Consider the following 14,635-nt stretch of genomic DNA (forward strand, 5'->3'; position numbering starts at 1 on the left):
AAAACGCCCAGGTCTTCTGTCTTCCCTGAATCAGCAGGCAAACCTAATCTTTTTTCCTCTTCCACATTCACTGTGATACATCTTTCGACACCATCATGATCAACATTGTCAACTGTTGAGACAACCGTTACTGCCTCGGCCGATTGCCTATCTCCAGATTTGGACTCAATGGCATTGTCCAGACTCGTAGATCTACTTTCAAGAGCGTTATTTTTGGATTGCAGGTTAATTTGGGATACCACTGCACCATTTGAAGTCATACCAACAACATGTTCTGCTTCTGATCTTGAAGCATCGTCAACCGATGACCGGTCAGGACCATCGACTTTGACCCTGAATGATTTATGAGGACCGCTGACCTTGACATTTTGCGATTCTTCAAAACTGTTGACCTTGAAATCGTTGAAATTCTCATCCAGTATCTTCTCGATCTCTACCTCAGTTTGTTGCCATTCTAAATCTTCTTTATCAATGTTGCTGATTCTCTTTTCTTTTGCAGGGTTGCCATTGCCCGAGAAATCACTGGAGACTGTCTGCTTTGATTCTGAAAACGCGCCGTTCACCATGACATCCGAGGTAAACATGTTTTGACCCAAACTGCTCACGCTCTCTGCAGCCTCTTGTCTTGGTTTCATACGTGCCTTTACATTATCATTGACTCGCATTGTGCCACACCCTTGGTCCGTATGAGCATAAGACTCCTGGTTCAAATCTGAATCAGACATCCCATCAGAAGAGTAATCCTTCTCCAAAGAGCCATGGTTGTTATTTTCAGTTATCCCCTGAAGCACACCTGTGGGACTAGGCGTTATGCTTTTCCTTCTTTCTCCATTCCTGATTTGATGATGTTTCATATTTACCTTATCGCCGTACGCAGGACGACTTGGTAGCTCCACAACTTCAGTTCGGTCGCTTTTACTTTGAGAACCACTGGACGTGTAGTCTGAGTATCTTGCTTCACTTCCACTCTTCATGCCATACCTCTCCAAATCGTTAGACAGACTGTCAACCATCCGATTGCTTGTGCAAGCCGCAACTTCTATTGGTGGATTGACTGACTCTCTGTTCATGCCTTTCCCACCAGAGGTTACTTGGTCAAAAAATTCATATTTGTGGTCGTCTCCATTTTTAACACTACGCTCGTCCGTCTCACACCCTGTCTGCCTTTGCCTGCGAGGCACAATGAAAGGCTTTGGCTCTCTCCCTGTATGATTTTTGTTATCAAAACTCTCTTCCTCAGTACTAGTGACATGTTCTTGGTGGTCTGGCATTGCCTCATTTTCTGAGTCACTATCCCAGTCGCTGGTGGACGCCGAAGCTTCCACTAGCCCATCTGCTTCGTCTGGTGATCCTTTGGTCACCATTGCTGATGGCTGCGTTTCTTCTTCAGTGTGTTCATTGCTTGTGATTAGATCACCAGATTCGTCATTGTCAGTTGTCGTATGATTCTGTTTCACTGTCAAAGTTACATTTTCTGTAACCCCTTTTAAACTTTTGATCTTCTTTTTTCCACGACGAGGAGAAAACTTCCTGAAAAATGTTGCTATTGCGGAGCGCTCCGCGTCGTTCCTCCTTTCATTGGGTGGCTCATGTTCGTCTCCATTTACTTCTTCATGCACTTCTTGGTGATTTTTTTGTCTGAATCTTTGGAAAGGGCTGATGGTTCTAATGCTACCGCGAGGAGGCGGCTTTGGAATGATACGATTACCCTTGGGTGTCTTCTGACTGTTCTGCATCTGCCTAACTATTGCTGTCACTTGACCGACATTCTTATCTGGGGGATTTCTGTCAACCCCAATCGTTGTCTTTGTTTCCGAATTCAAACTGCTCGCATATCCAAAGACGCGTGGTCTGTACTCGTAGCTTTCATTGTTCTCCATGTTGCATGTGCCACCGCTGTCTGCTTCACCCTGCATCATGATCAAGTTTTCATCAACCTTAGGCGGACGTTCCAGGGATCTTCCAAAGTTCGCCGTGAAGGCGTTTTCCTTACCATTCATTGGCTTTTTTAATGGACTCAATTTCCTGAAGGCTTTCTTAATTGCGTTACGGCCAAGAGGTCGACTCTTTCGCTCGTTGATTTTATGCGAGCTTACTTGTTTTGGATGTGGATGCGGCAATGGCGATTTGCCACTCGAGATTATTGCATCGTCAGACGATACTTGCACGCGTTCTTCCGCTTTTTCTGGACGCTTCATTTCTTCTGCCCTCTTTCTTCGACGTTTGGTCCTACACGCACCATTGTTTGGTTTTGGTGTTTCGTTATGCTGAACTGGGAGAGGACTTGACGGGCTCACCACTGAGCCAACCACGGAAGGTTTCTCATTGTTATATGTATGAGAAAAAGTGTCTGAATCATCGAATTCGATTTCATGGTCATGTTCTAATGATTCGGATTCCATTCTTGTCATTTTAGTTCTGATGTTTGTCTCATGTGAACGAACAGGGAGCCTGTCATCTCTACTGTCTTTGCTACTGGTTGGAGATGAAGAGACCCGCGAACGAGTCATGGCGCTGTTCGGTGTTTTTCTTCTTTTCGCAGCCACTGGACGCTCCGCTTGCTCTTGCTTTTCGGTACCAGTGATATGCGTGCGCTGACCGTCTCTTCTGTCTCTACCTGCCGATGTTCCAGTATGTGTCTCAGGATACTCCGAAAACCGGCCCACTCCGCCTTCTCCAGCAGCTTGGCGTTTAGTGTGTTTGTCTTTGACCATTTCACAATTGGCCCTGGTAACCAGTTCTATCACTCCCAACGGCAAGTCCAATTCCCCATCCGCGAAAATGTCTTCTTCGTCTCCCTTAATAGTCTCAGATCGCACTAAGGAAGCTTTTTTCACAACAATGTGCTTGTGACAACCTTGCGATCCCTTTCTCGGGGTTGTTTTGGGTTTATATCCCTTCTTTCTAGATTTACTCACTTTTGCCTCACGATCAGTGCTCTTTCGATACATATTATCGTCTCCATCGGAAGACTGAGCTTGATTGGTGGTGTCAACGCGCCTGCAATCCTCTGATGTTTGGCGTCTTCCTTGTTTGGTTATTGCCTTACTTTCCCTAGAAGAACATTCATATTCTCTTCCCTTAAATTGATTTCTAGCTTCTTCACCGAAAGACAGGGTTCGTCTGATGTTGTCAAAGTGACTGTGGTGTTTACCTGGTGTTTTGGGTTTCTGCGCTTTATCGTGTTCATCGAACGAGAGAGCTCTTTTGATGGTGTGAAAGTGACTGTGATCCTCTGGTTCTCGTCGTACTCCAATAATGAGTTTGTTCGTTTCACACCTTTCCCTTGTACGCCCATCATTTTCTTTTTCCTTTTCAAAAGGTGTACCACAGTTTTCAATTCTCTTGCAATTGTTATTTCTTGCATCCTTGTCTTTTTCTGGATAGTTTTTTGATTCCACCCTACCTTGTGCCTTGACAGTCTCTGTCTTACGCTTATCAACAATCCGATCCTTTCTTCCTCGTGAGTCTCTTGAACGAACACGTATTTCATTGTCCGAGGCTTTACCCTTTTGAAAGCCAGACCATGTAGGACGTTGTTCCTTTTCCCAATGCACATTCTTATCTTCAAACTCAACAGCCTCACAGTAATTTCGCCTCAAGCTGTCACTGCCAGCTGTTGTCCTCATGCACCCAAAATATCTATGCGTCCTCTTAATTCCGTCCAAGTAATAGCTTTCCAACTTATTCTCCCCATTGGTCTTAAAGTATTTATACGTCCTCTCGATATCGAGGAGAAAATACTTCTCCAGTAGGCAGATTGTGTTAGGGTAGTCATCTCCTCCATCAGGAGGACAGGACGTACCCCCTTTTCCTGTATTATAAGATATCAGTTCACTTTTATCATCCTCTGGGCTCGATTCGCAGCAGTCATATTTCTAATCGAGAAAGGAAGATAATACAATGTATATCTTATTAATACACAACTTCAAACAAGTTCTTATGAACATTAATGGCGAGAAGTAACATAGGACGCATAAAGTTTGTAAACTTGCTGGCACGGTGAACTTGTTTCTTCTGACTGGCGCAACAAGAATCAGTGTCCCGTACATTATGGTGACCATCAACTACGTTCAAAGCTCCCAGAGCTATTCTCCCGAAGCAACCTCCCTCCCCCCTCCCGCACACACAGACGAAACTTGAAGGCAAGGATCAATTAGCGTATGCGAATCTTACCACATCCGTTCCAACTGAGCTGTCATCTGAAGAAGACAAGACAACACTGCGTCTTGACCTTGACCAGGAACGCGCTTTTCTTGATGTCATTCCCACTCCATCCTATTCGACATGCAACTTGCTGTGAACGTTGGTAACCTAACTCCGTTATCTTGGTGACGTTGCTACGGTCGCGCTATCCGATCACCGTACTCAACGTTGATGACGTCATACTCGTTGACGTCGCTCTCAATCTTCCATCCGATCGAGCCCATAATAGGACATGCTATCACCCACAAGCATACCCTGTATTGGTCGCTAAATCCCCGCCTCTTCCTCAAGGAAGGAGTTAAGAAGTTGGTTTAATTTGGTGAACACTGGAACGACCTAGGGCCACAGACTCGATGGGCGAAGGTGGACATGTGAACGCCCCGCCAGAATGTTTTGGCCAAAATAACTATGCCCTGGTGACTCTCCATTGGCGGAATTAGACACGAGCTAAGACCTGAGCGGATATGCCAGGGAATACGAAAACTAAAGATGAAAAAGAAATGTGATACAGTGTTTTATTGCTATACTAGATATAAACAGGAAGTACTAAGCATCTGTCTCTATACTCATGTCATGGTTGGTATTGCACACCCTGCCTGATCAAAAGGGTATCTCGCCATCCTGGCGCACACCGAAATGTTGACTCCTCTCCCATCAAACGGCCAATCGCTATGACTAACCGGCTATTGTAAAAAAGTTCTACTGTTCACAATATTTTTTAACTTGTCCAAAAGGCCAGTGTTTTTATCTATAGGATGCCGTCGATGAAAAAGTGTACCTGAAAAATAAGATAATCACCTGTTTATATCATCTTGACCACGAATTTCTTTTTGAGGTCGCGAAGTCACTCACCCTGAAAATGTTTGTGGAGCCTGATAGTAGTTACGCAAACGCATGAGAGGCAGGATCAGTTTGAGAATGGGTTTATTTAGAAAAAGGAATTCAGCGAAGAAATAACAGACGCCGAACAGAACGGCTTATAAGAACAAGAATATGGGAATTAACAATGCGACGATATAAGATGGAGTCCAGTGTTCACAGGCTATTATAAATATGGATATTCATCACTGGATGTGCTAAGGTGTAACACTTTTGTAGTCGAGACAACTACTGTAAATTCGGGTCTGTCCATTTTGTCCAGATGGAACTCAGCCGCTGAGAGTGCCTATAACGACACATCATTCCCGTGATACCAGTGATTATGGTGCTATGATGAGGTCTACTTCTTCTTCGGAGAAAACAAGAGAACTTAATTAGTAATAAGAAAAAACACCTTTGGATGGGACAGCACCAAATTTACAGTAGCTTGATTAGAACATCCGTTCGGTGGCTTACCCGCCTTTCCCGTCGCCTTTAAAGCATTGTATTTGGAATACATTAAAGAAGAGATTACCCACTCCATTGGAAGCTTCGGTGTTTGCCATTTTCAGGCATCTGTATAAGATTGCATCACACTTGCAGCTAGATCTGAAAAGAATTATTCAAGAAGAGTTCAACGGTATATCAACTGTAAACTCGGCTCTAAGGCATGCCTAATTGGTATATACACACTCTCACGAACGTCTATACCTCAGAGGTGTTTTAACCGAATCTATGTAAATAGATACATATAAAATTACTCACGCTGTATAGGGACTTGTATTTGCTAGCTTGTATTTATTATTCGCAGAGCTGCTTCCCGCTATGAAATCTTTGCAGTGGTCGTGTGTTCGACAGCATTTGTCGGTTTCGCGCTCCGTGCCGAGATCGTTGAAATCTTTGGCATTATTTCCAGGACCACACCATTTAGTACCTGAAGAACCAATTTCCTGGAGGATACATTTTGGTCCGACAAGATAAGAACTTAGAAGCCACGTAGGTGTAAGATTGTCCTGGGTACAAATGATTCTATTGTGCATGCGTTTTTAATCTCTGTGAAATGGTCTCTGTGACACTTTATCGGGGGGGGAGGGGGGGAGCCGGGCGCTGGCAGACGCGATGAGTACTTGCGGATGAAAGTCAGTTTTGTTGGAAAAAGAGACGACACCATGCACCATCTCATGAATTGGAAGAGTCATAATCCGTGTTGATTCATCATAGAAAACAACCTCCGGGACTTTCACACAACATAGCAGAACATGGTCGCTGAGAGACGATCTGATGAATATTTCATCTTCTACAAGTTGTCAATAATATGTGATATAAACTTCGCCCGTCACGAACTGTGATGAATATATGCTGTTTCAGACAGTGTCGTGTCGCAGGAAATCTTGGACCCGCCGGTCTCGGGTTTTATATCGAGAGTGTGGGTCAACACCGAGGTCAAACAAAACCATAGGCCTACTGACTGGCCGAAGATGCGAAAAATTAATCGTAAAATCGATAGTGATACGTTAATAAATGGTGCAAATTTTCATTCTCGATCCCCCACCGACAATTGCATTCGAGCCCCCATTAGAGCCAGGATAGCATTGAGCAATATCCTGAGATCTCCTACCTCGTATCGAGAAGGCGAGCATATTGAAAATAACTTTTGCCAGGCTGCGTAACTCACCTGGGTACATCAAGGAACTTGACCTTCTTTCTCTGTGGAGGGTTCGACGGCATCGGCTTAGATGCGTGTCGTAGACATAACGGCGTGCCTTGGTGAACGGTGGCCCCGCGACTCTGCGAAACAAAATTAATGTTGCGAATTTTTACAAAGGTAGACTGACCTGCAAAACTTTAGCACTTTACAGTCAAGGCATTTATGCAATTTGTCGCACGATTTAAGCAGACATTGGGCCATAAAACCAATTGCTAGATGTACAATACGAACAACTTGTGACTAGCGCGGCAAAGCGCTAAAGTGGAAAGGGACCTCTGGATTGATCAGATAATACAAAACTTGAGTGGGATAGCTTTCAATGTCCCGGGTCGCGCGCCCCTATACATTTTGACTACCAGAGAACTGGATTTGGATCGACTTAGAGGAAGATATTCATATTGGGTTCTATATGGATTTTAATAAATTTAATTTGATTTGAATAAATTGAATTGAATTGATTTGTAATGTCACGGGCACTAGATTAATATAGTGTCCGTGGTAACAGCAGTCGTCGCAAGAGAGTACAGCAATAACTTATTACTCGATATTCCCAGCTGTTTAATAGCCTACGTACATGCATTACAAGGCGCCGAGTTGATATGAAATATACATGTACATGTATGTACATTCCTTCAGTAATGTACCTAAATGATTATACACCTCCCCTCTGAAAGATACAGCCTTCGGGGATCATCGCACCATATGGATTTTCAAATTAAGTAACGGACAGTTTAGACGAAAGTAAAACGTAACACAATGAACCGTCACATCCTTGGGATATATATATGTGTCTGCATGGCTTTTCATGAGATGGATGACTCCCAGTATGGAGGTTTATTCAAATCTCGTGATTCCAATTATAGCAAATCGATAATGCAGAGAGGTTCTGTATCTCTGCGTTGTTCCTTTATCGCAACACTTTGATAATAGAGAGGACGAGATACATAAATGATATTACCAGTTATGGTGTCTCTCTCTAAAGCGTTATCCCTCTCTGGGCTTAGATGAGGAATGTTAATATATTCACATGTAGTTCTTGATTGAATAAGTCACCGGCATAAAGAAAGCATGTCCCGTAGAGAAAATGTCTGGGGAACAAAGTGGTTGTTACTTCGCCCCCAAAAGAATGATTTTTGTCATATACTGTTACTATACTGAATCTCAGGATGGTTATTTCCAAGCAAAATCAGCTAACATCGCATATCATTTTTTCCAGGGGGAATCTTATTCTACTCCTATACCGTTTCAGCCGCAAACGAGAGATCATTTTGTCGCACGTAGCAGCGATTATAATCGCAGGTAGCTGCGAGTTAAATCGCTCTTTCGCGCGATGTCTGATTACTATAGTAAAATAAGATGCTGGGGGCGTTATGACCTTTACCCTTTACCAGCGACAGAGCTAAGCGCCAATGCTCTAGCTGCTAGCGTGTGCTCTATACAGGCTAACATGCAAGCCGCTATTTCATTGATCTGCAATAAATAGCGACAAACGACAAGATGACTAAGAGGATCTCTTGTGACTACTGCTAATGCAGCACTGTTTCTGCGGATGTCTAAAGACGCACTGCATTAATTTTGTTGGTGAGGCAGGTTTTTATTTAGCTCAACAATCTTTCAATGTCCAGAAACCAAAATCAACCATCACATATTACGCGGATTAAGTTCAAACGTTTTAATTCCAAGTGAATGGGTTTAATTGATGAGGAGTAAAGCCATATTTCGATTTGTCAACACCCGTATAAATTCCGGGGGTCGCGGGTTCGACCTGTCATGTGTCACAACATATATATCTGGAAGAAATAACTTACGTCCGTTTTACTGCTTCACGATGACAGTCTATATCCCTTTTCACCCTATCCAAGTGAGATTCCACTCCGACCACGAGAGTCAAACAGTAGCAGACGATAGCCACCGACAACCAGCTCACCATTCTCAAATATGTTCTCTTCATGTCGCCACCATTGTTTGGTTTGAAGTTGCCGATGTGCTGTCACACAACCTGCGGTTCGCAGCGTCGCCTACCGTAGATTTCAAATATCAAAATCGAAGATGAAAAATTGCCAAGACATTTTCCCCTTTTCCATTTGCCTATAAGCAACTTAGTGATATTTTTTATCAACCGTCATCCAATCCCCCTTCCGATCTATTTTTGTGTTTTTGTAACCCAGAGGTTGAACTTGTGGAGGCTTTTGTCCACCTCCCTGGTTGGCATTTGGAGACAGGATGTGACAGTGCTGAAAATGTGACAATATAAGACAGTCTTCACAAGATTGTCCATGGTGAGACAGTGTTTGTCCTAGGCAAGACCAGTTGTGACAGTATGCCTATCGTTGTTCCAAGATAGACAGTTTGTGACAGTGTGCCTGAGCATTGTTAATGGTAAGATGGGTTGGGAATGCGTCTGACAAAGTTGTGACAGTACATGATAGCCCGAGATGATTGTGACATGCAAAACAGATGGGTCAGGACAGGACAATAATGGCAAAGACTGATCCAATGAGACCAAAAACAACTCGAAGAAGGAATATAATTGCATCAAACTGACTGCTTTTATTATCAAACATCCATGACAATATTTTGAACATGTACTTGCACTTACACTACAGCAAGGGTTTGCACTGTCCACTGACTGGTAGTAGTAGCACTGCTACAGACTAGTACCGTACATGTACTTCTAACAATTTTGAGGAAAATTCAGATTCTCTAAAATTGAAACTATTTATTCTTTCTTACACAACATGCAGTTAAACAGCAGATCTGATGGCTCAGGCAGTCAGTAAAGGACCCCTCTATCAAGGACACCCTTAGGAATGAAAAATGCTGTCTTTTAACAGGGAGGTGCCCTGATTATAAACAGTGGTAAACAGGGGCCACAATCAGGGTTCCACCAAGGGAGATTCCAATACACTTATACTATTTTGAAGTCAATAAGACTTGCTGATGATGCCCAACTAATTTACAGGGTAACATATTATAAAAACAGATCCAGGACCCACCCACCCACCTTCCATCTCAATATGTATGTATGATAAACTAGATTATGACAAGAGATGCAAATTCGAATTAACCATGATTTACTGTTAACACCTGTTGGCTTCATGAAATTAATTGTTCTGACAAGCCCATCACTGGCTATAAAAATTAACGAACACTTTACCACACATGTGCTATTTGCCCCACATATAAAAAATTATCAACTTAGAACACAACCTACCAGAACTCTTACAATGTACTTGACAAATATGAACCTTACTGCTTAATAGCACTAAATTCTAACAATTTTGATGCATGTACATGTTAAACTGCACAAGGTAGATAAACATTTGTAAAGCAATAGATACAACATGTAAATTCCTCATATTTTTCTTTTAGACCTCGTCGGTGCTCCTTCTGAATGCTCACCAGCGACTTTCCTCTTTCTCCCCTTTCCCTTCACAGGAGCAGCTTCAGGTATATCACTAGCCTTCACCCCCTGAGTAACAATTGCACTTCCTTTAGCATGGGATATTGTGGTAGACACTGAAGGCATTACAGGATCTGTTAGCGACAATTTACGTCCATGAAGGGAGCTTATCTCTGCTAGTATATCAGCAAATTTCTGATCGTATTCTAAGAGTTTCTTGTTCTGTTCATTGATCTTATTATCTTGAGCGTTTAATCGCTTATTCTGTTTTGCAAGAGATTTCTTGAGCTCAGTTAAATTTCGTTCCAGTTTGGTGATTCGACTTGTTTGATCAGTATTTTTATTTTTGCACTCACTCATGTGTTTCTTAACAGATACAAGTGTCACAGCACATACACGAACTTGTTGTTGCATTTTTGCCATGTCCTGCCGTATTGAGGGTAAACGTAACTGTGGAACTGGTAAACTCATGTGCAATGGGTTAAATGATGGACCTGAAAGTACATAGACAAGACAGATTATAAAGGAGTCGACAAATATTTAAACTAATGAATGCAAAGTAAAGAAGACAAATTAAAAAAAACTCAGAGGGCTTTACCTAGATTTTATAACAGTGGTCATGTGGTGGCAACATGATGAAATGGGTAATGAGCAATAGGGCCAAGCTTTTTTTGGATTTTCACTGTTTTGATTTGTAATTCTAATGACTGTACACACAAGTTTGGGCCTCAAAGAATATAATTTCCAGGATCTAAAAGCCTTGAATGTCTTTTTTTAGGAGACATTCATTTTCCACAAAATTATCAGGAAAAAGTAACTTACATTGCAGAGATTCTGACTCACTGTCACCAAATGCATCGACTTTGTTGGGTGTCATCATCCTCTTCAACCTTGGCACAATTTTTTCGTCAAAGTGTTCCATGGCCATTGAAGATATGTCGCGGAGTTCTTGTAGCAGTTCATGGGCACGCGGTGGTTTGTTTTCTGCTCGTAGGAGATGAAGTATTCTGAAGATTTCATCCACAACCTATACAGTGGTTGAGAAAAGAATTGGCACAATGTAAAAAGGTGAAGACAAAGATACAAGCAAATACCTTGTAAATGTGCATAAATACAAATTCTCAATTTCCCTCCTTTCTTCATCTCTTCCATTAATCAAGAGGCACATCATGGTTTTCTCAAAAATATCCAAATGTCAGCTACTGCCTATTGCACTTTGTAGGGAAATAGGCATGATACTTGTAGGCAGCTACATTGTACTTAAACCTGTACTGGGTTGATATGCAGGGAACGGCATCTGATGAATATCTTATTCTTACCTTTCCAGGTATGAAACAACACAATCCCAAGTCAATGTATTTCATATAAGTCATCCCTAGCAGGGACATTCTTGTCTCTGTGGCTGACAGTATGTCTACGTGTCGTGCCAACGGGTGACATCTTCGCTCCGATTCTCTCCTGGGTAGCTGTGCTTTGATCTCTTTCTGACAAAGTGCATGGTATTTGTCTGCTTTGGTGAAACCTTGGTTCAGCAGAACTTGGCATATGTTGTCAAATCTTCTGGATACCTGGAAAAGATACCCATTATCATTAGGGCCTCCAACATTATCAATTGGAGGACAGAACTCGCTGTTTTATAGATCAGCAACTCATCAATAACACTTCTGAAATCTTGGCTGTTACATGTTGAACGTGTGCTAACACGATCGCACTGACAGTTTCCCTTACCGCATGCGACTGTTGAGGATGGGTGGATCGAATGTGGTCTATGAATGAGTATTGGGATTGCAACTTTGCTCACCACACTGGAACCACATAAATTTTCATCATCACATACTATCCCAAAATTCCAAGTGCATCTTGTCCCCGGCCCTGTGATGAGCTCTTGACTTTAGTGAAAAGATAAATGTTTTTTGGTGAATTCTTTTGTGATTCACCCTGTGACAAAAAACACAATAAAAAAATCTGGCACTTCCTATTTTGTAAATTTCTCCGAAATTAAGCAATTTGAAATACTGTAAACCGCTACAAAACTAGAACTTACTATTCTCAATGAACTTATGTTTTCATAACACAAGTAAGATATCACTTTCTCGACTATTTCGTTAGGTAAATCGTCAAATTTGGCAGGTGACAACAAAGTTTCTGCCATTTTGGAGTTTTCATAAGAAGCAGTGCAGACCAAATATCAAATGGGTAAAATGAACAACAAAGGAAGTTTAGATTTTATATCTTGCTTAAAATTGTATAAACATATTTAATGTATGTTTGTAAACAATAGGTATAAGAATTTCTTACCTATTTTATTTTATAACAAATTCAATATTGTCCGCAACCGGGTATTGCCAATTTCAACATGGCTTCCAAGGGCATGAAAAAAGTTGCCAGGGTGGGCAAAAAGTTTGCAGAAAAAATAGAGCACCCCCCGTATATGCGTGTTACTATACCAGCAGGAGGTGCTGTACCTGCCCCACCTTTGGGACCACAGTTGGGACAGGTAAGAGGCATATACCATCCCCTAATACAGAGGAGTGTTGTCAGAAATGGCTTGCAAATGCAAATTTAGTTTCACAACTCGCCACCAGATGGCAAATAAGATTTGTGAAAGCTAAGGCAAACGTACATAATCTAGAAATAGGCTCGAACAATGGGCCCGACAAAAGACCAAGACTGAGCGATATCCATAGCCATAACAAACTTGGTTGTTGCATAGCCGGACGTTAGGGAGGTAGGCTAATAAATGACAATTGTGTAATATGTGACCCGCTCTACCAAAACTAGGCGCTTGTCGCATCTGAACTTGACAGGTTGATACGGACTTGTTGTTCATTTCCCTATTGTGGACCTTTTGTGAAGTGTCCCCATTTTAGATCTGTTGGTGATGATCATCTATCTGCTACTTTTCAGCAATACTGTCTTTCTTTTTCCAGAGATCAGTTCAGATCCAACAGTTCTGTCAAGATTTCAATGAGAAGACAAAAGATATTAAAGATGGAACACCCCTGCCTGTTGATATCAATGTTAATGTAAGTCTTATTCTGACATGACCAAGTAACATTACTCAATAAACACAGAATCCCTGTAAAAAGTGTAGTCGTAACTAGAAATGGGTGTTCTTTACTTGATGTTCGGCTGCTGATAATAGATAAGTTGAAATATATGGGAGAAATCATTGAATGATCATTTCAGTCTTGCTATCTATGTCTGAGTGGCGGCTTCATTCAGAATGACCCCTTAGCTTTAAAAAGCTGAATTATCATACTGTCTACTCAAAGAGTAAGTGGTTTCAGTGTCTTTTCTGTTAGTGTTACTATCATTTGTAATGCCTTGGTTTTGCATTTCAGCCTGACAGATCAGTCATCATGACCATCCACCCACCTCCCGTCTCACATTTTCTCAAGTTGGCAGCAGGAGCTATGAAAGGAGCCATGAAACCAAGTAAGTTGTGCCTACCTTTGATCAGGTCAATAAACGACACACATGTACAACTTTTTTGTCTGTGTGTTAAAGTATAATGCTGAGAAAAGTCTGTTTGTTTTTCAGCAAATTCATCTGAACTCTTCTTAACTTCAAAATGGAAGCTGGCAAAGTTGATGATCATAACTATATCAACACACAGACAGTTTGGTTTATATAAGACTATTCCTTATTTAATCATTCCTTCAATTAACTTTTTCTCACGTCATCTTCTTGTCTTTCAGGTCAGCAGGTTGCTGGTAAAATAAGTCTCAAGCACGTGTATGAAATCGCAGAAATGAAAAAGGTGGACCCTGTCTTTGCAATGACTTCCATGCAAAATATATGCAAACTTATAATTGGACAGGCCCACTGTATGGGGATAGAAATTGTGAAAAATATTCAAACTGAAGAACTTCGAGAATTTTTGGCTGCTAGAAAAGAGGAATTAAAGCAACAAGAGGAGGAATTAGCGGAAATTAGAGCTGCCAAGATGTTGAGAGTTACATAGTCGCCAGTGGGAAAAAGCATCGACAGAGCTGCCAAGATTTTGAAATGATCATACATGTACATGTAGTAGGCATGAACTCTGTGATTTTAGAGCATTGTCTTCTTGTGATGTGACATTCAATCTGATCATAGTTCAAATCATGACAGTATATTTGGAACAACCAAAGCAATGTTCTGTTTGTGTTGGTTGGTTGTGTATAGCTGTACAAATCTTTTTTGTGAAAAAATAATCTGACTCTGAGTACACTGAAGTTGTTCTTGTAGTTTTTTTCTCATTGGCCCTGTGCATGTGCTGCATGTTGGTGGACCAAATTGAACTGCCAGCAAGTAGTTTGTTCATTCTCCAGGCATCTTTTGATTACAAGTCCGCTGCAAAGTCTCCTTGACAAAACCCAGATGTCCTTTGGCACGAAGACCTGTAATGCCTCATTCTTGAATTGAATATGGGAGATTTGTGGAAGGTTCTTATTGTGGTGCTGCATGTAAAGATTGAG

The 14,635-nt window shown here is 41.6% G+C and overlaps 3 protein-coding genes across 3 annotated transcripts; 1 reads left to right on the forward strand and 2 right to left on the reverse strand.

Annotated features, from left to right (window-relative positions):
• Nucleotides 1–4,707: 4,707 nt before the first annotated feature.
• Nucleotides 4,708–8,760, reverse strand: LOC135485170 (phospholipase A2-like). The gene is made up of 5 exons (XM_064766960.1): nucleotides 8,581–8,760; nucleotides 6,740–6,852; nucleotides 5,830–5,998; nucleotides 5,542–5,673; nucleotides 4,708–4,984 (listed from the first exon to the last, which is right to left on the reverse strand). The coding sequence occupies exons 1-5, from the start codon at nucleotides 8,721–8,723 to the stop codon at nucleotides 4,951–4,953; spliced, it is 591 nt and encodes a 196-aa protein (XP_064623030.1). The 5' UTR covers nucleotides 8,724–8,760; the 3' UTR covers nucleotides 4,708–4,950.
• A 539-nt stretch (nucleotides 8,761–9,299) lies between these two features.
• On the reverse strand, nucleotides 9,300–12,333 carry LOC135485171 (F-box only protein 28-like). The gene is made up of 4 exons (XM_064766961.1): nucleotides 12,220–12,333; nucleotides 11,495–11,743; nucleotides 10,998–11,202; nucleotides 9,300–10,669 (listed from the first exon to the last, which is right to left on the reverse strand). The coding sequence occupies exons 1-4, from the start codon at nucleotides 12,325–12,327 to the stop codon at nucleotides 10,128–10,130; spliced, it is 1,104 nt and encodes a 367-aa protein (XP_064623031.1). The 5' UTR covers nucleotides 12,328–12,333; the 3' UTR covers nucleotides 9,300–10,127.
• A 198-nt stretch (nucleotides 12,334–12,531) lies between these two features.
• Nucleotides 12,532–14,381, forward strand: LOC135485172 (large ribosomal subunit protein uL11m-like). The gene is made up of 4 exons (XM_064766962.1): nucleotides 12,532–12,672; nucleotides 13,106–13,201; nucleotides 13,520–13,613; nucleotides 13,877–14,381. The coding sequence occupies exons 1-4, from the start codon at nucleotides 12,532–12,534 to the stop codon at nucleotides 14,140–14,142; spliced, it is 597 nt and encodes a 198-aa protein (XP_064623032.1). The 3' UTR covers nucleotides 14,143–14,381.
• The last annotated feature ends 254 nt before the right edge of the window (nucleotides 14,382–14,635 follow it).

The sequence above is a fragment of the Lineus longissimus genome, chromosome 3, assembly GCF_910592395.1.
Source record: "Lineus longissimus chromosome 3, tnLinLong1.2, whole genome shotgun sequence".
Taxonomy (NCBI): domain Eukaryota; kingdom Metazoa; phylum Nemertea; class Pilidiophora; order Heteronemertea; family Lineidae; genus Lineus; species Lineus longissimus.

Bases quoted from the DNA above. Each gene is read 5' to 3' on its own strand.
- LOC135485170 (XM_064766960.1), bottom strand. From the start codon at position 8,723: ATGAAGAGAACATATTTGAGAATGGTGAGCTGGTTGTCGGTGGCTATC. The intron at 5,999-6,739 runs GTGAGTTACGCA...TTGGTTCTTCAG, and splicing joins AAGTTCCTTGATGTACCCAG to GTACTAAATGGTGTGGTCCT. The intron at 5,674-5,829 runs GTGAGTAATTTT...AATTCTTTTCAG, and splicing joins AATACAAGTCCCTATACAGC to ATCTAGCTGCAAGTGTGATG.
- LOC135485171 (XM_064766961.1), bottom strand. From the start codon at position 12,327: ATGGCAGAAACTTTGTTGTCACCTGCCAAATTTGACGATTTACCTAAC. The intron at 11,203-11,494 runs GTAAGAATAAGA...ACCACTGTATAG, and splicing joins GTTGTTTCATACCTGGAAAG to GTTGTGGATGAAATCTTCAG. The intron at 10,670-10,997 runs GTAAGTTACTTT...ATGTACTTTCAG, and splicing joins TGAGTCAGAATCTCTGCAAT to GTCCATCATTTAACCCATTG.
- LOC135485172 (XM_064766962.1), top strand. From the start codon at position 12,532: ATGGCTTCCAAGGGCATGAAAAAAGTTGCCAGGGTGGGCAAAAAGTTT. The intron at 12,673-13,105 runs GTAAGAGGCATA...TTCTTTTTCCAG, and splicing joins TGGGACCACAGTTGGGACAG to AGATCAGTTCAGATCCAACA. The intron at 13,202-13,519 runs GTAAGTCTTATT...TTTGCATTTCAG, and splicing joins CTGTTGATATCAATGTTAAT to CCTGACAGATCAGTCATCAT.